Source organism: Ahaetulla prasina, chromosome 2 (assembly GCF_028640845.1).
Source record: "Ahaetulla prasina isolate Xishuangbanna chromosome 2, ASM2864084v1, whole genome shotgun sequence".
NCBI lineage: Eukaryota > Metazoa > Chordata > Lepidosauria > Squamata > Colubridae > Ahaetulla > Ahaetulla prasina.
In genome coordinates, this window is record NC_080540.1 from 256852958 (window position 1) to 256880692 (window position 27735).

General features: G+C 36.5%; 1 protein-coding gene across 10 annotated transcripts in view; it reads right to left on the reverse strand.

The window, feature by feature from the left end:
* Window positions 1-27735, reverse strand: part of PAM (peptidylglycine alpha-amidating monooxygenase) — a 189772-nt gene that overhangs the window by 90130 nt on the left and 71907 nt on the right. For all 10 annotated transcript variants that reach the window (XM_058167102.1, XM_058167101.1, XM_058167097.1 and 7 more), the window contains exon 4: window positions 21029-21086. In XM_058167102.1, the coding sequence (XP_058023085.1) occupies window positions 21029-21086 (58 nt within the window). The remainder of the gene's footprint in view (window positions 1-21028; window positions 21087-27735) is intronic.

The following is a 27735-nucleotide window of genomic DNA, read 5'->3' on the forward strand; positions in this document are numbered from 1 at the left end:
CGAAAAAATGTTTTTAAAAGTAAAAACCTCTGATGATCACGCGGCTCAGCTGAGATCGTCAGAAGCTTTAAAAAGCTTTTTTTCTAAAACCTCTTCGGCTGAAGTGGTTGTAAAAAAATGCTTTTAAAGGGTTCTGACGATCAGGCATCTCAGCTGGAATCATCAGAAGCTTTTAAAAGCATTTTTTACAACTCTTCGGCTGAATGGTTGTAAAAAAATGCTTTTAAAAGGTTCTGACGATCAGGCATCTCAGCTGGAATCATCAGAAGCTTTTAAAAGCATTTTTTACAACTCTTCGGCTGAAGAGGTTGTAGAAAAAATGCTTTTAAAAGTAAAAAAAAAGTTGGCCACACCCACCCAGTCACATTACCCCCACCACCAAGCCATGCCCACAGAACCGGTAGTAACAAATTTTACATTTCACCACTGGTTTAGTCATCTGAGCTTTCAAACTTGTGCTGGAGTCCATCATCAGGGAATTTCTCTCTCACTGGAATGTGTCATTCTGGAAAGAGAAGGATTCCCATAAGATGGGCTCTAGCACGAGTCCGAAAGTTCAGAAGACTAAACTTCTGGTCCTAGTGATCAAGCCAGAGTGGATCTTGCAAAATTATTCTGGGACATGTATATTTGCCTTCCTTGTGACATGTTGTTTTAACATTCATTTTATGCATTTGCATTCTGTTTTATCTTATACAATTTTATCTTACTCTTTTTTACTTTACCTTATTATATTTTATCTTACTTTAATCTACTTTATCTTATCTTACTGTATCTTATTGTGACAGGTGCTCATTGTTTTGATATAAACAACTGACTAATCAATAAAGTTATACTGCTATCTATCTGTCTATTCAATTGTCATTCGGAGATATATATTTTGAACACAAATATTTTCTAAAACAAAAAATAAAGTTTGTATTTTTGTTCTATTATTATGAATTACAGGTAATCAAAAAACTAAAGAAAAAGGACAATAACATGTCTTCACAAGTCTATTTAAATTCATAACTGAAGAAAAGCATTACAATTAAGACCATTTTAGTTTCCTTTGATAAAACGCTCACAATTCTCCTTTTCTGTTATTTTTCTGGGGGTAACAGATAACAGACTATAATAGTTTTGTTATTTTGTCTCTTAAACATTTGTGAAAGTTCTAAAAAATAGTAGCTCAAATTTTTGAATTCATTGCGGTATTAAAACTACAGATGTTTCTTAATGCCGAATGAAAGAATGACTTTGAATTCTGATTTTTGAAGTTCAGTGATATAAAAGAGTATTTCTGGGAAGGAGAAACGGAATACATTAATGGAGAAAATTCATTCCTGTGATATTCACTAAAATTTTACAATCCACTGGAATTACATATTGATTTATGTTAAACAAATGAAAAAATTTGATGTTTCTTTTGGGACACTTCAAAAATCTATTGATATTATTATAACCAGAACTGATAATTCAGAACATAGCAATCAAATCAGGTAACAGGAGAACAATTGATAAATTTACTGTAATAACTTTACCAAAAGCAAACATAACTTTACCACTGTTACAAACATAATTTATCTGTTTGGAAGCATAATCAGACAGGAACAATACAAACATTTTTGGAACTGTTTAAAAAATCCAGCATCCTACTTTCTATTTCCAGATATATTTTTTTTGAACTATTTGAATACTAATAGGAGAAAGAAAAAAAAGAAAGAAAGAAAGAAAGATTTTCTAACTCCTGTAGGAACTATAGTAAATCTAAATTCATATTTACAATAGACCTCAACTTACAACCATTTGTTTAGTTACCATTCAAAGTTCCAATGGGACTAAAAAGGTGATTTACTACTCCTCTTCACACAACTGTTGCAGCATCACCATAATCATGTGATCAAAATTCAGACTCTTGGCAACTGGTTCATATTTTTGATGATTGCAGTGTCCCTGAGCCATGAAATCATCTTTTTGTGACTTTCTTATCAGAAAGTCAATGGGGAATCAAGATTCACTTAACAACCATGTTACTAACTTAAAACAAATGCAGTAGTTCACTTAATAACTGTAGCAAGAAAGGTTGTAAAAGAAGACAAAACTCACTTAACAGCTGTCTTGCTTAGCAACAGCAATTTTGGGCTCAATTGTGGTTGTAAGTCGAGGACTACCTGAATTGTCAAATTCATGAGATTTACAACTGCACAAAGAAAATTGGGTGGTTTCTTTTATAGCAAAAATAAAAGGGAAAGGGAAAGGTTCCCCTTGCACATAGTGCTAGTCGTTCCCGAGTCCAGGGGGCGATGCTTATCTCCGTTTCAAAGCCAAAGAGCCAGCACCTGTCCAAAGAAGTCTCTGTGGTCATGTACCCAGCATGACTAAATGCCAAAGGCGCATGGAATACTGTTAACTTCCCACCAAAGGTGGTCCACATTTTTCTACTTGCATTTTTTACATGCTTTCGAACTGCTAGGTTGGCAGAAGCCGGGACAAGTAATGGGCACATCAATAATAATTGACTGGGTTCACAGAAGACTTATGAGAAGGGCTTGCTTACAATCATCTGACTGAAAGAAGGGCAGAATTTTGCGCAGCGTTTTGAAATCCTGTTTTTTTATAATTATAGATTTCTTACCAATTTGACTAGGTCTTAACCATTAGGATATTTTCTGTCTTTTTTTAAAGACAAATAAAAATGGTTTCCATCACTTTGGAAACAACTTTGATATATAGTTTAAAACAGAAAGCAATTTTGCAAATATTAGCATTGAAAATTATTCATAAAAATATTTATTCCTTATTCTGAATATTGACAATATATTATTGTGCATTCTTTGAATTATATATCTAAATATTGCAGCAAGATATTACAACAAGTTCTTGTTAACTCTGTGTTCACATATATGATTCTTTTAAAACACACTTTGGAAAAGGATATGGATAGTTTATAGAAAGATGTGGTAAAATATGTTACACATTTTACAGAAAAAGAAAAAATGGAGTAGAGCTTCCGTCTTCCAAGGAATACTATATATAAAGTTATTGTGATAATTCAGTAATTTGAAAATAAGTCCTGCTTAATATTTATATCCTAGCTAATTCATGATTGTCTAAGCCATATTGCCCTTGAGTTCCTCATCATTCAAAATTATAAATAGCACTGAAGAGATTGGTTAATTAACATACGATATTTATGACACAACTGAGATTTTACCGTTCTTTCTTCTTCTCTAAACTACTTGTTAAAAAGCAAAGCTTATATTATTTCAATTTTCTACCTATCCATCCTTAGACCTCTACCTATCCATCCTTAGACCTCTTCTACAAAGAACTGCACTGGCTACCTATGGCCTTTCGAGTGCACTTTAAGGTGTTGGTTACGACCTTTAAAGCGCTCCATGGCTTAGGGCCTGGGTACTTACGGGACCGCCTGCTGTTACCACATGCCTCCCACCGACCCGTACGCTCTCACAGAGAGGGACTTCTCAGGGTGCCGTCCGCCAAACAATGCCGGCTAGCGGCCCCCAGGGGAAGGGCCTTCTCTGTGGGGGCTCCCACACTCTGGAACGAGCTTCCCCCGAGCTTACGCCAAATACCTGACCTTCGGACATTCCGTCGCGAACTGAAGACACACCTTTTTATTCGCGTGGGGCTGGCTTGAATTTGAATTTGAATTTTTAAATTTTGTAAATTTCATTAATTTTAAACGGGGTTTTTAGTTCATGGCATATTTTAATTTTTTCAGGCTAATTTTAAAATAAGTTTTTTAAATTGCATTTTAATTTGTACATTGTATGTTTTATCTTGCCTGTACACCGCCCTGAGTCCTTCGGGAGAAGGGCGCTATAAAAATCAAATAAATAAATAAATAAATTTCAAAATGTAAGTATTAATTAAATGCATTACCTTTACTGAGGTATAAATTCTATTGATATGCTCCAGTAGAACCTTCAAGAAGTTAGTGAATGATGATGCAAAATGTTGGCCCATTGATTAAAGCAGTCAAAAGCTCCAAATGTTATACCAGTGATTCAGGGCGATAATAATATATATGTAACACATGTTTGTTTACAAAGTTATCCCCCCCTTGATTTTTACCCAAGAAGCTTCACTTAATTAGAAAAGATTTAGTCATCCAAATCTAAGCTCATACTTTTAGCTATATTTTCTTTCTTTTTTGTCTAATGGAAACGATCCTTCATGAAACATCTTGGAATTGGCATATTTATACTCCCATGTTAAGGGGGAACTCCTATGTTGTTACAGTTTGAAGTATTTTGGAAAATATGAAATTCCTTATATTATATACAATATTAGTTAGTAGGGAGGTATAGCAAGCAATACCACGAGTTCATTTTTATTACTCTTTTTTTTAAAAAATATAGAACTAAGGTATAATCATCATAGAATTCATTATACGTGTTCATAAGATGTGATCTTGCAGTGTTCTTGTAGTACAACTGCTCTATATTTCAATATTTCATTCCCAAAGTCTCACTGGTTTCTGCAGATGTTCTTATTCTTAATTATGTATCAATGATTTTTAAATGAGCATGAGAACAATAGAAATGGATATTTTATGTGTTTATCACCATAAACAAATAATATACAAAGCTGGAAGAATACCTGTTGTTTTTTTAACCATTTCATGGTCTAAAGAACCTAACTCGGTGACTCTTTGTAAGCTACACAGAAGCACTGAGGAATTAGACCACATCCCCCAAACAGAGCTTCAGAAAAAAAACCTCCAAATAGAGCTTCAAAAAAGAAGCTCCCAAACAGAGCTTCAGAGGCTTTTTTTCTGAAGTTCCGTTTTGGAGGCTTTCAGAGGCAGAAAAACGTGTTTTCTGAAAAGGAGTTTCAGAGGCAGGGAAAAAAAGCAAAAAAAAGCAAGGTACAGAGCTCACAACCAAGGAACCTGTTGCTAAAATTCACCTCTGGGAACATCTGATTGGGGGTATTCCAGGAGGCCGATCCTCCTGCCAATCAGCTTTTTGCTTATTTCCCCCCAAAAAAACTAAGGTGTGTCTTATATTCCAAAAAATATGGGTATATAAAAAATTGGCCTGCAGGTAGAAGTTTATAATATCCTACTGTTATATTGTTTAATAAATTGACTTAAAATTAATAATTCAGTTGTGAAACAGAGATACAAGTACAGTAGTTCTGATTAGTAAATAATATATATGTTTTTTGTATGTTTTTCTACTTGGATACAAAATATTAATGATACAAAATTTTAGGTATAAACTTTATGTCTCTCTGTGTGTTTATCTCCCTACCCATCTTCATTTTGAAAAAGAAAAAAAAACGTAAACATTGTGAAAGTAGAAAAAACATTTTATTTTTTACTGATCAATGTTGGGGACTACCTGTACATTTGCAAGAGGAAATGTCAATCATTTAGATTGGCTGTGAAGCACTATTAAATTACCGTATTTTTTGGAGTATAAGACACACTTTTCCTCCAAAAAAATTGGGTGGAAATGTCTGTGCACCTTATACAGCGAATGTTACCAAGACCTGTCCACCTGCCAGCCCCCATCCTTCGGACCCTGCCTCCCAGCAATTTTCCTCCTTGCAGCAAACAGTAAACAGATTCAGCACAGCCAGATTTAGCACGAGCAACTGATTTGTGGGGGGATCTCCCTCCCAGAATACCTCCTATCAGCTGTTTCAAGCTGCGGGGATCACCACCGCCCATCACCGGCGTTACCATCCATCACAGCTGCAACCTATCTCCGCCTCCACACATCCCATTTTCGGCTTCCGTGCAACCCATTTTAGCCTCTGAGTGCCCCATTTTGGCCTCCATGAATCCCATATTCAGCCTGTTCCAGGCGGTGGTGATAGGCAGCAGTGGCGATCCCTGCCCCCTGGACCAGGCTGAAAATCGGGCGTGCAGAGGCTGAAAATTGGGCATGCACAGGCTGAAAATGGGGCACGCGGAGGCTGAAAATGGGATGTGCAGAGGCTGAAAATGGGGCGCTATCACAAGCAGCTGATTGGTGGGGGTCAATCCAACCACCAATCAGCTGCTTGTGCTAAATCAGGCTGTGCTGGAGCTGACCAAGCTGGTCGCTATTTGCTGCAAGGAGACAAATTGCTGGGAGGCAGAGACAGATTTTTTTTCTTGTTTCCCTCCCCAAAAGCTAGGTGAGTCTTATTAAAAATGTTAGTTTAATGACACTATTTGTATATTACCCTCTTTTGCTACTTGTCCTAATACTGGGCTTATGTTAAAAGCTCAAGAAAAGTATTTTAGTTTATCCTTTTGCATCTATGATTTACATATCATTTGTTTCTTATTTACTTTAATAGTAGGGTTCAACTGTTTTTAATTCTCTATGTACCTTATTTCTTTGAGGTCTATTTTTTTTAGCAAATTAAGAATGGCACATCAGATAACTTCACTCATTTTCACGTTACAAAAGTTATGATAAATTGTTCCTACCAAAGTATGTATGTGTATTATGTATATGTATGCATGTTTTGTGTGTGTGTACATATGTATAGATATATATTTTAAAGACTTCTTAAAGTAAATGTATTTGCTCAAAAAAAAAAGTAATTTCAGTCTGCAGTAAGATATCTATCGCAACAGTTCTGCAGTTGTAAATCCAAATAAACAAGCAATGCATCTTCTCATCTACTGTATAATACAGTTTATATGGAATTGTTGACAAATGGGGATTACTATCAGCCAGCAAGGGAAAAAAATACATTATGTACTGTTGGGCATATTCATGAAAATCAGGGACGTAGAATAGCAGATAAATTTTCTAGCTCTGGCAGAATGGCTTGCTTTCAGACATAATACTTCTCAGTGTCAGTAGAATGGCCTTTAGTTACCATCACAGTTCAATAATAAACAACAGATTGTACAAGACCTGCATAGTATAACAAATACATTTTAGCTTTCGGATTTGCCCTTATAAAGTAATTAAATATCAAAATGCTAAATGGAGAAATAATAGTTTTTCACACAGTTAATTGTATGCAACATCTGCAAAAACTCTGTGGAAAAAAGGCACAAAATACAATTATGTGTTCTCAGCAAAGAATTATAACCATGTTTGGTAACTTACCTTTATGTGTAGAGTATTTTTATGGTTTTTTTTTAAATGCCAGTTTTGCCTTATATGACTTTCAGTTTTAATAAAATATAAAAAGTTAATTGGCAATTACTAGAAAAGTAGATACATATTTTATTAAGATAATAGATATCTTAATAAATATTGGGCAATTTGGTCTACTGGTTAAGGCACAAGATAGAATATTGGGCAATTCAATATTTTATGTATTTCAATTCACCTCTATGACTTCTGATACTCAGTGTAATTATTTACTATTATCTAAAGCAGTTTTATCTTAAATTAAAATTGTAATGGAATTTTGTATGAATATGCTTGTAGAAGTAGAAAACATTTAAAATTCAGCCTAGGCACAACACTCACAAATAAAATATAATCAAGACCCATTAAAACTCACCTCTGTGGTTAAGCAATATATTTCAGTCACTGACATTAACATTCATAGAAATATTCCTGAATTTAATCCTCATGTATTCAAGATTCACTCTATTCTTGTCAGGGTTAATAATTTTCAATATAAAACACAAATGCCCCTTAATAGTTTGACAGTCACCATATATCTATCCAAATGAAATGTACTACTTCTAAAGGATTCTCCTGCCAGAATCTGGAGAATATGCAGAGAACAGAGATTACAAACAAATGAAGCAGGTTTATATTGAATTAGACCCAACTATATCTTTTTCTAATTGGTTTGAGATCTCCAGGGCCTAACCTTTACTTTTTTAGTGAACATGGAACATTTTGTCCCTTTGCAATGGGGTCTAATCAGTAGTGGGTTTCAAATCCCGTCACTACTGGTTCGCTCATGGATGCAGTGTGCTCATGCACACAATGCTTCTCTTGCATGTGAAGAAATCCGGCGGATGGGCAGAGCGTCTTCCGCCATCACCGTTCGCCCGATCCTGGACGAACTGCAACAACGCACCAGTCTAATCAAAAATGTTTCTCTATAATTCCTATTGAGATCATAATGCTCATTCAATATTTGTATTGCTGCTGTTGCTGTTATTATTATTTTCCTTCAATGTGGCTGCACAGGGAGTAAATGGTGTCAGATACTCAGCACATGTAATACCACTGCTGTGAGAGTTGTGTTTGTTCCCTTTGTGCTGGTTGTCACCATTAAAGCCCTTCATGGTTTGGGACCAGGTTACCATCTTATCCATCTGGTTTTTATCTATAATAATAATAACAGAGTTGGAAGGGACCTTGGAGGTCTTCTAGTCCAACCCCCTGACCAGGCAGGAAACCCTACACCATTTCAGACAAATGGCTATCCAACATTTTCTTAAAAATTTCCACTGTTGGAGCATTTACAACTTCTGCAGGAAAGTTGTTCCACTGATTAATTGTTCTAACTGTCAGGAAATTTCTCCTTAGTTCTAAGTTGCTTCTCTCCTTGATTAGTTTCCACCCATTGCTTCTTGTTCTACCCTCAGGTGCATTGGAGAATAGTTTGACTCCCTCTTCTTTGTGGGAGGCCGCCGTGAAGTGCCGGCTGGGGGAGCCCGGGAGCCAATCCCGGGCTCCCCAGCCGGCACTTCACGGCGGCCTCCCCACCCACCCACCCCACTGCCGCCGCACTCAATTTCGGCCGGAGAGGAGGCGAGGTGACAACGCCCCTCCGCCCCTCCGAGGCGAGTGACAAACAAATAAAGAGTTCTTCGCTTGGCGTTGTCACCTCGCCCTCCTCTCAGCTGCGTGGAGGCCGCCGTGAAGTGCGGCTGGGGCCGGGATTGGCTCCTGGGCTCCCCAGCCGGCACTCACGGCGGCCTCCCCACCCACCCCACTGCCGCCGCACTCAATTTCGGCTTTTCGGAGAGGAGGCGAGGTGACAAACGCCAAGGCGAGAAGAACTCTGTTTGTCACTCTGCAGAAGGGCGTTGTCACCTCGCCCTCCTCTTCTTTGTGGGAGGCGTGAAGTGCGGCTGGGGAGCCCGGATTGGCTCCTGGGCTCCCCAGCCGCACTTCACGGCGGCCTCCCCACCCCACCGCCGCACTCAATTTCGGCTTTTCGGAGAGGAGGCGAGGTGACAAACGCCCCTCCGCCCCTCCGAGGCGAGTGACAAACAAATAAAGAGTTCTTCGCTTGGCGTTGTCACCTCGCCTCCTCTCCAGCAGTGTGAGGCGCAGGTGGCTGGGGCTGGGGAGCCCGGGAGCCAATCCCGGGCTCCCCAGCCGGCACTCACGCGGCCTCCCCACCCCACCGCCGCTCGCACTCAATTTCGGCCGGAGAGGAGGCGAGGTGACAAACGCCAAGGCGAGAAGAACTCTGTTTGTCACTCTGCCATGAGGCGTTGTCACCTCGCCTCCTCTCGAAAGTCTTGAGGCTGAGGCTGCCGTGAAGTGCGGCTGGGGAGCCCGGATTGGCTCCTGGGCTCCCCAGCCGCACTTCACGGCGCCTCCCCACCCCACTGCCGCCGCACTCAATTTCGGCCGGAGAGGAGGCGAGGTGACAACGCCCCTCCCCCCCCACCGCGGGCAAGAGGAGGACGAGTGAGAGGGGGGTGAAAATGTCGAACGCCCCCTCCGCCCCCCGCCCCCTCCGCCGACCACCGCCGCCGCCGCCATCAAAAAGCGGCGGAAGAAAACGCCGGAGGCCAGCCGCCGCCCCAAAACTAGCCGGCCGAGCTGGCAAAGCATGCCTGCAGCATTTGGGCTCGTCCTGCCGGCCCAGCTGTTCCCGAGGGCAAAAAACCCTCTCCCTGGGTCGGCTCTGCAAGGGTAGACTCGAGTATAAGCCGAGGGGGCGTTTTTCAGCACAAAAAACGTGCCGAAAAACTCGGCTTATACTCGAGTATATACGGTAATTGTGAAATAGAAGTTGATGCACATGTCACATTCAACTATCAATCATAGTCCCCAGTAAGGGCTCAGTACTTATAATTACTTGATAGAACCATATATTGAGACAAAAGACTTTTTAATTACCTTCATGGCACAAAAACATATGTAGTAATTAGTGCTGTTTAGATTTATAATTACGGATGTCCAAATGAGAATAATTTCATGGAACACATTCAGGTTTGGGCAATAAATTCACCTAAAACAAAGCGTTTTAGGATCCAATCTGGGTCAGTCACTGGGACTAGAGGTTTAGTCCATGGGTGAAATGCTCCTGGTTCGGACCGGACCGGACCGTGGCAGATGGTTTGGAGAACTGGTAACAAAAATCCCTGCCCACTCCTGCCAATGCCCAGCTGAGCTGCGCGATCATCAGAGATTTTTTTTTTACTTTTAAAAGCATTTTTTCTTCAGCCGAAAAAATGTTTTTAAAAGTAAAAAAAAAAAACCTCTGATGATCACGCGGCTCAGCTGAGATCGTCAGAAGCTTTTAAAAGCATTTTTTCTAAAACCTCTTCGGCTGAAGTGGTTGTAAAAAAATGCTTTTAAAAGGTTCTGACGATCAGGCATCTCAGCTGGAATCATCAGAAGCTTTTAAAAGCATTTTTTACAACTCTTCGGCTGAAGAGGTTGTAGAAAAAATGCTTTTAAAAGTAAAAAAAAAGTTGGCCACACCCACCCAGTCACATTACCCCCACCACCAAGCCATGCCCACAGAACCGGTAGTAACAAATTTTACATTTCACCACTGGTTTAGTCATCTGAGCTTTCAAACTTGTGCTGGAGTCCATCATCAGGGAATTTCTCTCTCACTGGAATGTGTCATTCTGGAAAGAGAAGGATTCCCATAAGATGGGCTCTAGCACGAGTCCGAAAGTTCAGAAGACTAAACTTCTGGTCCTAGTGATCAAGCCAGAGTGGATCTTGCAAAATTATTCTGGGACATGTATATTTGCCTTCCTTGTGACATGTTGTTTTAACATTCATTTTATGCATTTGCATTCTGTTTTATCTTATACAATTTTATCTTACTCTTTTTTACTTTACCTTATTATATTTTATCTTACTTTAATCTACTTTATCTTATCTTACTGTATCTTATTGTGACAGGTGCTCATTGTTTTGATATAAACAACTGACTAATCAATAAAGTTATACTGCTATCTATCTGTCTATTCAATTGTCATTCGGAGATATATATTTTGAACACAAATATTTTCTAAAACAAAAAATAAAGTTTGTATTTTTGTTCTATTATTATGAATTACAGGTAATCAAAAAACTAAAGAAAAAGGACAATAACATGTCTTCACAAGTCTATTTAAATTCATAACTGAAGAAAAGCATTACAATTAAGACCATTTTAGTTTCCTTTGATAAAACGCTCACAATTCTCCTTTTCTGTTATTTTTCTGGGGGTAACAGATAACAGACTATAATAGTTTTGTTATTTTGTCTCTTAAACATTTGTGAAAGTTCTAAAAAATAGTAGCTCAAATTTTTGAATTCATTGCGGTATTAAAACTACAGATGTTTCTTAATGCCGAATGAAAGAATGACTTTGAATTCTGATTTTTGAAGTTCAGTGATATAAAAGAGTATTTCTGGGAAGGAGAAACGGAATATATTAATGGAGAAAATTCATTCCTGTGATATTCACTAAAATTTTACAATCCACTGGAATTGCATATTGATTTATGTTAAACAAATGAAAACATTTGATGTTTCTTTTGGGACACTTCAAAAATCTATTGATATTATTATAACCAGAACTGATAATTCAGAACATAGCAATCAAATCAGGTAACAGGAGAACAATTGATAAATTTACTGTAATAACTTTACCAAAAGCAAACATAACTTTACCACTGTTACAAACATAATTTATCTGTTTGGAAGCATAATCAGACAGGAACAATACAAACATTTTTGGAACTGTTTAAAAAATCCAGCATCCTACTTTCTATTTCCAGATATATTTTTTTTGAACTATTTGAATACTAATAGGAGAAAGAAAAAAAAGAAAGAAAGAAAGAAAGAAAGATTTTCTAACTCCTGTAGGAACTATAGTAAATCTAAATTCATATTTACAATAGACCTCAACTTACAACCATTTGTTTAGTTACCATTCAAAGTTCCAATGGGACTAAAAAGGTGATTTACTACTCCTCTTCACATAACTGTTGCAGCATCACCATAATCATGTGATCAAAATTCAGACTCTTGGCAACTGGTTCATATTTTTGATGATTGCAGTGTCCCTGAGCCATGAAATCATCTTTTTGTGACTTTCTTATCAGAAAGTCAATGGGGAATCAAGATTCACTTAACAACCATGTTACTAACTTAAAACAAATGCAGTAGTTCACTTAATAACTGTAGCAAGAAAGGTTGTAAAAGAAGACAAAACTCACTTAACAGCTGTCTTGCTTAGCAACAGCAATTTTGGGCTCAATTGTGGTTGTAAGTCGAGGACTACCTGAATTGTCAAATTCATGAGATTTACAACTGCACAAAGAAAATTGGGTGGTTTCTTTTATAGCAAAAATAAAAGGGAAAGGGAAAGGTTCCCCTTGCACATAGTGCTAGTCGTTCCCGAAGCCAAAGAGCCAGCACCTGTCCAAAGAAGTCTCTGTGGTCATGTACCCAGCATGACTAAATGCCAAAGGCGCATGGAATACTGTTAACTTCCCACCAAAGGTGGTCCACATTTTTCTACTTGCATTTTTTACATGCTTTCGAACTGCTAGGTTGGCAGAAGCCGGGACAAGTAATGGGCACATCAATAATAATTGACTGGGTTCACAGAAGACTTATGAGAAGGGCTTGCTTACAATCATCTGACTGAAAGAAGGGCAGAATTTTGCGCAGCGTTTTGAAATCCTGTTTTTTTATAATTATAGATTTCTTACCAATTTGACTAGGTCTTACCATTAGGATATTTTCTGTCTTTTTTTAAAGACAAATAAAAATGGTTTCCATCACTTTGGAAACAACTTTGATATATAGTTTAAAACAGAAAGCAATTTTGCAAATATTAGCATTGAAAATTATTCATAAAAATATTTATTCCTTATTCTGAATATTGACAATATATTATTGTGCATTCTTTGAATTATATATCTAAATATTGCAGCAAGATATTACAACAAGTTCTTGTTAACTCTGTGTTCACATATATGATTCTTTTAAAACACACTTTGGAAAAGGATATGGATAGTTTATAGAAAGATGTGGTAAAATATGTTACACATTTTACAGAAAAGAAAAAATGGAGTAGAGCTTCCGTCTTCCAAGGAATACTATATATAAAGTTATTGTGATAATTCAGTAATTTGAAAATAAGTCCTGCTTAATATTTATATCCTAGCTAATTCATGATTGTCTAAGCCATATTGCCCTTGAGTTCCTCATCATTCAAAATTATAAATAGCACTGAAGAGATTGGTTAATTAACATACGATATTTATGACACAACTGAGATTTTACCGTTCTTTCTTCTTCTCTAAACTACTTGTTAAAAAGCAAAGCTTATATTATTTCAATTTTCTACCTATCCATCCTTAGACCTCTACCTATCCATCCTTAGACCTCTTCTACAAAGAACTGCACTGGCTACCTATGGCCTTTCGAGTGCACTTTAAGGTGTTGGTTACGACCTTTAAAGCGCTCCATGGCTTAGGGCCTGGGTACTTACGGGACCGCCTGCTGTTACCACATGCCTCCCACCGACCCGTACGCTCTCACAGAGAGGGACTTCTCAGGGTGCCGTCCGCCAAACAATGCCGGCTAGCGGCCCCCAGGGGAAGGGCCTTCTCTGTGGGGGCTCCCACACTCTGGAACGAGCTTCCCCCGAGCTTACGCCAAATACCTGACCTTCGGACATTCCGTCGCGAACTGAAGACACACCTTTTTATTCGCGCGGGGCTGGCTTGAATTTGAATTTTAATTTTTAAAATTTGTAAATTTTATTAATTTTAAACGGGATTTTTAGTTCATGGCATATTTTAACTTTTTAGGCTAATTTTAAAATAAGTTTTTTAAATTGCATTTTAATTTGTACATTGTATGTTTTATCTTGCCTGTACACCGCCCTGAGTCCTTCGGGAGAAGGGCGCTATAAAAATCAAATAAATAAATAAATAAATTTCAAAATGTAAGTATTAATTAAATGCATTACCTTTACTGAGGTATAAATTCTATTGATATGCTCCAGTAGAACCTTCAAGAAGTTAGTGAATGATGATGCAAAATGTTGGCCCATTGATTAAAGCAGTCAAAAGCTCCAAATGTTATACCAGTGATTCAGGCGATAATAATATATATGTAACACATGTTTGTTTACAAAGTTATCCCCCCCTTGATTTTTACCCAAGAAGCTTCACTTAATTAGAAAAGATTTAGTCATCCAAATCTAAGCTCATACTTTTAGCTATATTTTCTTTCTTTTTTGTCTAATGGAAACGATCCTTCATGAAACATCTTGGAATTGGCATATTTATACTCCCATGTTAAGGGGGAACTCCTATGTTGTTACAGTTTGAAGTATTTTGGAAAATATGAAATTCCTTATATTATATACAATATTAGTTAGTAGGGAGGTATAGCAAGCAATACCACGAGTTCATTTTTATTACTCTTTTTTTAAAAAAATATAGAACTAAGGTATAATCATCATAGAATTCATTATACGTGTTCATAAGATGTGATCTTGCAGTGTTCTTGTAGTACAACTGCTCTATATTTCAATATTTCATTGCCAAAGTCTCACTGGTTTCTGCAGATGTTCTTATTCTTAATTATGTATCAATGATTTTTAAATGAGCATGAGAACAATAGAAATGGATATTTTATGTGTTTATCACCATAAACAAATAATATACAAAGCTGGAAGAATACCTGTTGTTTGTTAACCATTTCATGGTCTAAAGAACCTAACTCGGTGACTCTTTGTAAGCTATACAGAAGCACTGAGGAATTAGACCACATCCCCCAAACAGAGCTTCAGAAAAAAAACCTCCAAATAGAGCTTCAAAAAAGAAGCTCCCAAACAGAGCTTCAGAGGCTTTTTCTGAAGTTCCGTTGGAGGCTTTCAGAGGCAGAAAACGTGTTTTCTGAAAAGGAGTTTCAGAGGCAGGAAAAAGCAAAAAGCAAGGTACAGAGCTCACAACCAAGGAACCTGTTGCTAAAATTCACCTCTGGGAACATCTGATTGGGGGTATTCCAGGAGGCCGATCCTCCTGCCAATCAGCTTTTTGCTTATTTCCCCCCCAAAAAACTAAGGTGTGTCTTATATTCCAAAAAATATGGGTATATAAAAAATTGGCCTGCAGGTAGAAGTTTATAATATCCTACTGTTATATTGTTTAATAAATTGACTTAAAATTAATAATTCAGTTGTGAAACAGAGATACAAGTACAGTAGTTCTGATTAGTAAATAATATATATGTTTTTTGTATGTTTTTCTACTTGGATACAAAATATTAATGATACAAAATTTTAGGTATAAACTTTATGTCTCTCTGTGTGTTTATCTCCCTACCCATCTTCATTTTGAAAAAGAAAAAAAAACGTAAACATTGTGAAAGTAGAAAAAACATTTTATTTTTTACTGATCAATGTTGGGGACTACCTGTACATTTGCAAGAGGAAATGTCAATCATTTAGATTGGCTGTGAAGCACTATTAAATTACCGTATTTTTTGGAGTATAAGACACACTTTTCCTCCAAAAAAATTGGGTGGAAATGTCTGTGCACCTTATACAGCGAATGTTACCGAAGACCTGCCCACCTGCCAGCCCCCATCCTTCGGACTCTGCCTCCCAGCAATTTTCCTCCTTGCAGCAAACAGTAAACAGATTCAGCACAGCCAGATTTAGCACGAGCAACTGATTTGTGGGGGGATCTCCCTCCCAGAATACCTCCTATCAGCTGTTTCAAGCTGCGGGGATCACCACCGCCCATCACCGGCGTTACCATCCATCACAGCTGCAACCTATCTCCGCCTCCACACATCCCATTTTCGGCTTCCGTGCAACCCATTTTTAGCCTCTGAGTGCCCCATTTTTGGCCTCCATGAATCCCATATTCAGCCTGTTCCAGGCGGTGGTGATAGGCAGCAGCAGTGGCGATCCCTGCCACCTGGAACAGGCTGAAAATCGGGCGTGCAGAGGCTGAAAATTGGGCATGCACAGGCTGAAAATGGGGCACGCGGAGGCTGAAAATGGGATGTGCAGAGGCTGAAAATGGGGCGCTATCACAAGCAGCTGATTGGTGGAGGTCAATCCAACCACCAATCAGCTGCTTGTGCTAAATCAGGCTGTGCTGAAGCTGACCATGCTGTTCGCTATTTGCTGCAAGGAGACAAATTGCTGGGAGGCAGAGACAGATTTTTTTTCTTGTTTCCCTCCCCAAAAGCTAGGTGAGTCTTATTAAAAATGTTAGTTTAATGACACTATTTGTATATTACCCTCTTTTGCTACTTGTCCTAATACTGGGCTTATGTTAAAAGCTCAAGAAAAGTATTTTAGTTTATCCTTTTGCATCTATGATTTACATATCATTTGTTTCTTATTTACTTTAATAGTAGGGTTCAACTGTTTTTAATTCTCTATGTACCTTATTTCTTTGAGGTCTATTTTTTTTAGCAAATTAAGAATGGCACATCAGATAACTTCACTCATTTTCACGTTACAAAAGTTATGATAAATTGTTCCTACCAAAGTATGTATGTGTATTATGTATATGTATGCATGTTTTGTGTGTGTGTACATATGTATAGATATATATTTTAAAGACTTCTTAAAGTAAATGTATTTGCTCAAAAAAAAAAGTAATTTCAGTCTGCAGTAAGATATCTATCGCAACAGTTCTGCAGTTGTAAATCCAAATAAACAAGCAATGCATCTTCTCATCTACTGTATAATACAGTTTATATGGAATTGTTGACAAATGGGGATTACTATCAGCCAGCAAGGGAAAAAAATACATTATGTACTGTTGGGCATATTCATGAAAATCAGGGACGTAGAATAGCAGATAAATTTTCTAGCTCTGGCAGAATGGCTTGCTTTCAGACATAATACTTCTCAGTGTCAGTAGAATGGCCTTTAGTTACCATCACAGTTCAATAATAAACAACAGATTGTACAAGACCTGCATAGTATAACAAATACATTTTAGCTTTCGGATTTGCCCTTATAAAGTAATTAAATATCAAAATGCTAAATGGAGAAATAATAGTTTTTCACACAGTTAATTGTATGCAACATCTGCAAAAACTCTGTGGAAAAAAGGCACAAAATACAATTATGTGTTCTCAGCAAAGAATTATAACCATGTTTGGTAACTTACCTTTATGTGTAGAGTATTTTTATGGTTTTTTTTTAAATGCCAGTTTTGCCTTATATGACTTTCAGTTTTAATAAAATATAAAAAGTTAATTGGCAATTACTAGAAAAGTAGATACATATTTTATTAAGATAATAGATATCTTAATAAATATTGGGCAATTTGGTCTACTGGTTAAGGCACAAGATAGAATATTGGGCAATTCAATATTTTATGTATTTCAATTCACCTCTATGACTTCTGATACTCAGTGTAATTATTTACTATTATCTAAAGCAGTTTTATCTTAAATTAAAATTGTAATGGAATTTTGTATGAATATGCTTGTAGAAGTAGAAAACATTTAAAATTCAGCCTAGGCACAACACTCACAAATAAAATATAATCAAGACCCATTAAAACTCACCTCTGTGGTTAAGCAATATATTTCAGTCACTGACATTAACATTCATAGAAATATTCCTGAATTTAATCCTCATGTATTCAAGATTCACTCTATTCTTGTCAGGGTTAATAATTTTCAATATAAAACACAAATGCCCCTTAATAGTTTGACAGTCACCATATATCTATCCAAATGAAATGTACTACTTCTAAAGGATTCTCCTGCCAGAATCTGGAGAATATGCAGAGAACAGAGATTACAAACAAATGAAGCAGGTTTATATTGAATTAGACCCAACTATATCTTTTTCTAATTGGTTTGAGATCTCCAGGGCCTAACCTTTACTTTTTTAGTGAACATGGAACATTTTGTCCCTTTGCAATGGGGTCTAATCAGTAGTGGGTTTCAAATCCCGTCACTACTGGTTCGCTCATGGATGCAGTGTGCTCATGCACACAATGCTTCTGCGCATGCGCGAAGAAATCCGGGCGGATGGGCAGAGCGTCCTTCCGCCATCACCGGTTCGCCCGATCCTGGACGAACCGGTAACAACGCACCAGTCTAATCAAAAATGTTTCTCTATAATTCCTATTGAGATCATAATGCTCATTCAATATTTGTATTGCTGCTGTTGCTGTTATTATTATTTTCCTTCAATGTGGCTGCACAGGGAGTAAATGGTGTCAGATACTCAGCACATGTAATACCACTGCTGTGAGAGTTGTGTTTGTTCCCTTTGTGCTGGTTGTCACCATTAAAGCCCTTCATGGTTTGGGACCAGGTTACCATCTTATCCATCTGGTTTTTATCTATAATAATAATAACAGAGTTGGAAGGGACCTTGGAGGTCTTCTAGTCCAACCCCCTGACCAGGCAGGAAACCCTACACCATTTCAGACAAATGGCTATCCAACATTTTCTTAAAAATTTCCACTGTTGGAGCATTTACAACTTCTGCAGGAAAGTTGTTCCACTGATTAATTGTTCTAACTGTCAGGAAATTTCTCCTTAGTTCTAAGTTGCTTCTCTCCTTGATTAGTTTCCACCCATTGCTTCTTGTTCTACCCTCAGGTGCATTGGAGAATAGTTTGACTCCCTCTTCTTTGTGGCAACCCCTGAGATATTGGAACACTGCTATCATGTCTCTCCTAGTCCTTCTTTTCATTAAACTAGGCATACCGAGTTCCTGCAACCGTTCTTCATATGTTTTAGCCTCCAGTCCCCTAATCATCTTTGTTGCTCTTCTCTGCACTCTTTCTAGAGTCTCAACATCCATTGTGGGGACCAAAACTGAATGCAATATTCCAAGTGTGGCCTTACCAAGGCATTATAAAGTAGTATTAACACTTCACGTGATCTTGATTCTATCCCTCTGTTTATGCAGCCTAGAACTGTGTTGGCTTTTTTGGCAGCTGCTGCACACTGCTGGCTCATATCTAAATGGTTGTCCACTAGGACTCCAAGATCCCTCTCACAGTTACTACTATTGAGCAAGGTACCACATATCCAGTACCTGTGCATTTTGTTTTTTTGGCCTAAATGTAGAACCTTACTTTTTTCACTGTTGAATTTCATTTTGTTAGATAGCGCCCAACGTTCTAGTCTGTCAAGATCTTTCTGTATTTGAGCCTATCTTCTGGAGTGTTGGCTATTCCTGCCAGCTTGGTGTCATCTACAAAAGTTCCCCATCTATCTCCTCATCCAAGTCATTGATGAAGATGTTGAAGAGTACTGGGCCTAAAACAGAGCCTTGGGGTAATCTATCCAGTTCTGCTTGGCAAGTGGGGTAAGGAATGTCAGCTGGGTACTAAGAGGGGTGCTTTCTGTACTATAGGTCCTGCCCTCAGCAACATTCTCCCCTCAGCATCATCTGACCCTGTTGGCCTTTCATAAGGTTTTGAAGCTTTGGCCTGGGGCTCTGAGAGTGCGAAGGGTCCTGTTCCCTGGCTATCTATGACCATTTTTTCTTGGCAGCCATATATTTTAAATTTGTATTTTATTATAATTGTTTTCAACTGTTTTATGAATATTTGCCACCCATAATCTCTTGCTTGAGATGGGCGTATATAGAAACTGAGTAAATAAATAAGAAGTTGAAAATTTCTTACATTCATCCTATCAGGGCTCTTAGATAGATTATTTTTTATCTTTCATGTTATCCTAAATTAACTGATAAACCTCATGGCTAAAAAGATATTTGAACCTAGAGTTCAGATATGCATATGGATTACCACAGCTTTGTAGCTCACTCATTAGGAAGGAAGCAAAACATACCATAAAATATTTCAACCAAATAAATCAATCTAAAAGTGCCATATCAATCCAATTATTACTAATAAATCATAGCACAAGCTGCTGGCATTTTTTTTCCATAAAAACATTAAAAAAAGACCAAAAAAAAGTCATCATTCTTTGTTGCATTACCAAACCTATGGTACCTGAAGTTCAAATTATAGTCTTTAAAGCTCTAATCCACATATAATAATAATTTAGTAACTATACTATTAAATTTTTTAAAATAATAGGTTTGTTTGTTTGTTTGTTTAATTTATTTATTTATTTCTCACCTTTCTAGACCACTCATCTCCCTCATTTTTAAAAAAATAAAAAGTATTTCACAGGTTTTACTGGTTATTTTATTTGGTTGAAAGGAAAGTCGATTCTTTTCACTCTTTTAAAATTTTAGCACTCAACAACCACTTTACATGTGTTAAAAGTTTACCAATACATTTTCAAACTACAAATAGCACTTTCCTGGGTTCAGATTGTCATAAATTTCCATTTTACTATTGACTCTTAGTAGGATGAATATTTGCAAGGAGAATGAAATAAAAATTAAGAGGGGCTCGACTTGATAAGCAGATGTTGCTTACTTCACTGGTCTAGCTACATACATTAAACATTGATACAGTGCTGTGGTAGGGTTTGTCATTTACCTGTCATTTCATCCTTACCTCAACATAAAGCAAGTACGTTTTGCAGACAGATAAGAACTTACTGTGCCAATGCTTATTGTAAGTGCAAAGAGATTTACAGCCTGAACTAGCAGGTAAATAAACAGCTTGTGCAATGGAGTGGAATTAAATATCCAGCCACAGACAGAAAGCCAATGCTTTACAAATGAGAATGCTTGGGCTCAGTTGCCAACAGCATCTACATGAAACTTCTTAAATACTATTACTCACTGGCCTCTCCAAATGCAGTTCTCACCACCTTAAGTGGTTCCTTCTAGTTTTGCCTCTGTATTAGGCATGATGAATGCATTGCAGAAACTCTACGGAAAAGTTTAAGCTACAGAGAAGCCACAGAAACCTTGACTGATTCATATAAAATTAACCATGTTTTTCTGAATCTTAAATACTACTCACCTACATAAGCTTCCTCTTCAACTGGCAAACGCAGCGACATGCAAAGGTAAGTATCAGACTATATGGAAGGACAGAAAAAGTAGAATATATAAAAAGTTAGAGCTTTTTTTCTCCTTCAAAAGTTAAAAGTACAAGAGGAAATGATCGTAACGTTAACTGTTTTGAAGTATAGTCAGAATTCTTTTCTAAATAAAAAAATCTAGCTGAGAAAATGATAAAACACACCTTTCTTTTATTCCCTACCTGATAGTACCTTTGGTTACTTTTTACCTGACCAGGGATCATACATGTTTATATGAAATCCAACTATATTAATCAGTGAGAGATAGAATTGATACTTTATGGCACTATCATTTTCATTATGGTCAACCACATTATTAAGGCAGTTTAAAAGCAGGTTACAAGCAGGCATCACATATACAATAATATTCAGCTGTTTAAGTGAATGTTAAACATCCAGGTGAATAGATGTTAGATTACACCTGCAGCAGTCAGCACTGTAGTTCTGCAAGGAGACTAAGCAAGCAGATATCCTTCTATCATAGTAAGGAAAGGCAGGTATATTGTGAGAGGCTGTAAAGCATATACTGGCATATAAGCAATTAATCCATTTAAAAAAACCTTTTCCATACAAATATTTAGAAATAAATATTTATTTTACCAAGTCAAAATCATCTGTATTATAAACTAAATATAATTTGAAACCTTTTCTAAGATCTATAGTTCATATATATCCAAGTCAATAGTGCTTCAACCAAAATACATCTTCTTAACCTATCATTTTGTACTTATCTCCTTTTTTTACAGTAATAATGATGTCAAACTGTATATCCTAGATACAGAGAATATATAAACTGGAAACCCCTAATGGTGTCAGGAACCGTGAAAAATCAATAGAATACTTTCTTTTTAAGTAAGTGCTGGGAAAATTATTCAAACCAGACATGGTTTAGCAACAATCTCTGTACACTAGAACATGACAATCCTGAACTGATTATTTCAATTGTCCCAGAAGATACAGCCAGCAGTAATACATTACTGTATTAGTTTTCTATAATACAATCAACTTTTACTTCTAAACAAAGAAAATATTCAAGGAAAATAATTGATGAATAATAACAATGGCAGCAGCAAATTATTTCACAACTTTAACAGATTGTTTGTTAAATATGCAACTACCATATATTCTGTAAGAGTTCTGTTAATGCCAAAATAAATGGCAGTTTATAAATCATGCTTCATAAAGTCTTATGATCCCTTGCATTAAATATCTTTTAATAAATATTTTCCTTAGCAAAATGAAATATATTGTTATAATTTAATTTCATAATTTTATATTCTCTATTGAACATTTTAAAAATTATCTGAATCTTCAGATATTAAATTCCAATTTCCAAGTTGCTAAACCAAGTTCATTATTTATTTTATATAATATACATTTCCTTGGTTAAAATAAACTTTTCCTGAGTTTGCTTACTTAAAAAACTAAAAATCTAAAAATGTCAATAATATGCAAAAGTACATAATTCCTCTATTACTCTTCCTACGCATACTTTCAGATATAAAAATACATGGACTGATCATATAATTGCAATTCTTCATTATATTCTATTTCAGAAAGGTAACTCCAAGTAACTTCTATGTTGTTTTCTGGTTTCCCAAAGTGCATAAATAAACAATTTACTCCAGTATAATTCTCCCTAATTCATCAATTCGAAGTAAATAATTTACAGGAAGAGAGAGAACTTTAATGATTATACAAAGGCTCATTGCTCTTTATCTTTCAAACTGTCAGGGGCTGACAGTCATGCATGCTAATGGATACACTCCTATTAATACAAAAATAAATGAGCAATGAAAATGTCAATTGCTCTGCAATCTACTGTCATTATTTCATATCTTAGTCTACAAGCAAACATTAATGGCTTGGGAGTGGTTGCAAATAACATACAAGTTGAATTGCCTAATTTCTTTAAGACACAATCACCTAAATAATTAAAAATGAATAATGAAAATGGAAATTTCTTTTTCCTTATATTTTTCCCCCTGCATTCAGCATAAAAAGTTGTTTTTAGCATCTGAAGATTGTTTTTAACTTCAAAAGATTAAATCATAGGTAATTCAAAAATGCTAATCTTATAGTTACTTTAACATATTTTTATATGGTTGCCACAAAGGCAGGCAGTCTGGGTAGAAAGCTCCTCAAAAGGTCTAAGAAAAAATAAATTATTGAAAATTCAAGACAAAGAGGCATACTATTGGTACCCCAAATTATATAGTTATATAGTTATGAATGCTGTATTCCCCCTATAAATGATTGTTACAATTACCTTTGTTCTACATGATGCTATAGATCTGGGAAAGAGGATTTATTTGGGCCTTATCACATCACCATCATCATCATCATCAACAATTTAGCTTATATAAGCAGCATGTTTATTACCAACTTATGTTTTCTGTGTATCATGAAAACTACATCATGGTCATGTACAATTTAAATTCAAACATTCAATTTCATATATTATCTCCAAATAAATCAGTTTCAAAAGGATTCATTTTCCATTTATATACTGTATATGCCTTAAAATTATATTAACTCTATACCCTAGATCACATCACAGGATAAAGCTGAAATGTAAAATGCAAATCAAATGCTCTGAACTGACAGCAAAGAACTGTAATACAATTATAAGGTTGAGGCAAAAAAATACTTTCCTAGAGGTAAATCTACATTTTCCTTATTCTTTAAGGTGTCACAATGGAAGAGACTTGTTCTAATTAATTAGAACCCTTTAATTATCCTTTCATTAATGCACCAGCATACTTATCAATCTGAATTTTGTCAGCATTGCATAGAATATTGTAATAGATGCTGCATTTTTCAGTGTGGTATATTACTTCTGTCAAACTGCAAAAATTAAACAAAAAGTCTACCTAGAAGGCTAAATATGATAAAAGTCAGATTAAATCATTAAAGGTTCATTTACAGAAATACCTTAAAAAGGTGTCCACGGAATCTGATGAAATGATAAAATCAAAATAATGATGCAAGCTCCATCCCTTGTAGAGATGTAGATAGTTTTGAACATCTAAATATTGCAGTTTTACAATATCAAGAATATCAACGCACTGCAAAGGCTTCCACATTCTATAGTCTTCATGCAAGAAAAGAATAGTAACTTTTGGGACACCACAATCAGGATCTTTCTCTTGCTTTAAGTGACAGGATGAGAAAGAAATTTAGTAAATTTGTTGAACTTGCTTCTCCTTCTATATCACTGTGGCTAAGAAAAAGCAGAAAGCATTCAACAACTATATATTCATCTGAAGTTCATACTTTGAATTAAACTCCAATCTATAATTAGCCCCCAGTCTAATATGCTGGGGGCAACATGTAAATCACAATGCCATAGACTCCCACTTAATATATATCAAGGTGATCCACTGGAGAGATAAGAACAAATGACTGACTTCCCATTTTCAAAGGCAGCGGGAAATCAACCATCCAGCAGCGGGAATCAGCCATCCATAGTGGATACTGGGAAGAATTAAAAAGGTTTGTTTTTGTTTCAAAGAAAAACTTTTTTCTTCCAGTAACCCTCCTTAATGATCATTTTTCCTGAAACCATTAGTATCAGAAAACCATTGCTCTGGAGCAGACTTGCTAGGTGATCAAGGAATTAAACCTCCCAATTTCCTTTCATGCCAGCAGGGCTTTTTATAATCAATGTTTCTTACAGACAAAAAAAATTGAAAAAGCTTTATTGGTTTTCTCTTTCTTTCTCTCTCCAGGTGGTACTACTCAAGATTGCTTAGGAATATATTTGTAGGGCAAACATAGCAAATTAAGAGTGAATGCAGGCTTGCAGAATGCTAAAAGCTGGGGGCAGGCATGGGGCAGAACGTGAGCGTTTGAGGTACGATCACATAAAACTAAATGACAGTAAGAACAAGAAGTCAAATGAGTGAAAGATAACTTTCCAATGACTTTTTTTTTACTAAGAAAATGTCAAAACATAATTATGGTGAGCATGAATCTACTAAATTACGTCACTGCTTTGAAGATCCTTTAATGCTGAAAACCTTTACAGGTTAGCCTCTATTTACAACTGAGAATCTCCCCCCATTTCCATTGATAAGCAAAACAGTGGTTAAGTGAGTTTTGCTCCTTTTATGACCTTTCTTTCTTGTTAGTAAAATGGCTGTTAAGTGAATCATTGCTTCCCTATTGATTTTGCTTGTCAGAAGCTCGCAAAAAGGTGATCACATGTATCCAGGACACTGCAACTGTCATAAATCCATGCCAGTTGCCAAGCCTCTGAATTTTGATCATGTAACCATGGGGATACTACAAGTCATCAGTGTGAAAAGTGGTCATAAGAAACTTTTTCCAGTGCTGTTGTAACTTGGAATGGTCACTAAACGAATAGTTGTAAGTCCAAGACTACCTGTACTTCACTAGCTATTTGTCCTAAAAAATAAAAATGAACTAGCTGAGAGAGGCAATTCTTTAAAAAATTCTTAATTAGTCTCCCCTTTCAAATGTATCCACTCAAAAAATAAGATATGCAACAGGAAAGGGGAAAACATACCGTATGTTCACTCATTTCTTGGAAATAAACATGATTAAAAATAACTTCTATTACTAATACTTATTTTGCTGCATAGTGCCATCTACCACAACATGTATTTATCATAATCCCTTACTTTATTAAATGAGATTAGGGTAAGTAACCTAGCAAAGGATGACATTCCCAGAAAAGTGCAATCTGTTTTAGGGCGACTAAGATGGCCACAACCAGTCTTCCAATCACTGCCTCCTGTAAATCTTTCTACTCCTGACAGGACGTGCCCTAATGATTCACAAGACTGCAGGATGTTAAAACATTAGCTCTAAAAAAAAATCATACATTGAGACCTCAGCTTTATTAAAATGAGACTTGTTATGTAATTCACATTTCAACTGGGCAACACATTCATTTAATACACCTGCAAATTCTCTTATGTTTAGATTTCTGGGAGGGAAAAAACCGCCTACAGTAAGGACCATTTTAGCTGAGTATTTGCTTTACATCTTTTTATAGCCACTAGGTTGAAACAGCTGGTTCTAATCATAGTTTCCAGGAAATGATTCCCAACAACTAGATCACTTGCTTTTCTTCTGTTTCTGAATGAGCTAACTGCAATGACTCATGTCTTCTATTGCTGAATGTTTTTTGCCATGAATCTAAAGGTCCCTGGGGAGGGGGAAAAGAGGAAAATCGGAGGAAAGAATTTCTTTTAAGAGAGTTAAACAAGCACTTCTACAATATGGTCCCATGTTACTGCCTGTAATGCAGAATTTATCTTTAGAACACACTTCTTACAGGTGTGTTATTTGAAAGTTCTCTACACTATAAAGCTCATTGTCCATGACATGGGAGGAAGAGCGAGCTAACCAAGACAACTAATAGTTCTTTAACGTACGAGTTTTCTAAGCACAGAATTATCTTCACAAACAATTTATTTTATATATAATTAAGTCATGAAAGACATGTAGGTGGTTAATGATTTATTTATTTATTTGTCAAACACAACAATATATATAAGTATAAGCATGAAATAACCATACGAATTGGATACAACCAAAGGGAACATTAGGACAGGAATGGTACGCACGCTGGTGCTCTTATGCACGCCCCTTACAGACCTCTTAGGAATGGGGTGAGGTCAACAGTAGATAGTTAAAGCTTTGGGGATTTGGGGAAGAGATCTTTAAGTCAGTCTTAACTGAATGGTGTACTGGTTCCAGTGTTTTAGTTTATTTGCCTTATGAGTATTTAGGAGAGGAAAATCACTGGTAATTGGCTCAGTAACAGGAGGAACCAGTTTATACAGCCTGATCTAATAATGGAATTATTAGATTTTTACAAAGGCTATAATGTAAAAATATACTGCAAGTAAGTTTCCCAGATGTGAATCCTAAATCTCAAAATCCAATGATACATGCAATATTCCAGTTATTTCATTGCGATCTCACATGCTGCTACATATTAGCTGCCAGTTTTGATCATCAGTGGTCATCTAGTTCAGAATGACAGAGGACTAGATACATCCTTGCACTTCCAGCATGTGTATTATATAGCTAAAGCTTATAGCTTCAGCCATCTGTTAGATTCAAGTCCTGAAGTCAGAAAAGCTATTTTTATTCTACTTATTGCTTGAAGAAATCTTTGAAACACAACCATAAAATCTAGTAATATATTGTCAATCCACTGGGTAGATCAGACCAGGAAATCAACTCCACAGGAAAGCTACAGTTACTGAGATTGATTAGCCTGCAATACTTGCAAAAATCTTGTTCCTCCTCCTCCTCCTCCTCCTCCTCCTCCTCCTCCGTTATTTAAAAGATGTATATAGTCTCCCATCTTAAAATCAACTTTGGTCAGCTCCCAATCAAAGTATAAAACAAAATTACAATAAAACTGTAAAACTAAACGCATTAAGATCAACAAAAATCTGATGCCAAGTCATATAGTCACTTATCCTAGTATGAGGGGGAAAAGCTGCTGTAGAAAAGGCATGCTTAGTAGTTCAAGTGAATTATAGTGGTCTCTCAGATGCTTTGGAATATGACTTTCTCTTAAGTTTCAAAAAATATTCCAGCCCTTTTTGCTAGGCAATAGACCTTGCATGTCTCCATCATGATCATCTTCCTTACTTTCTCC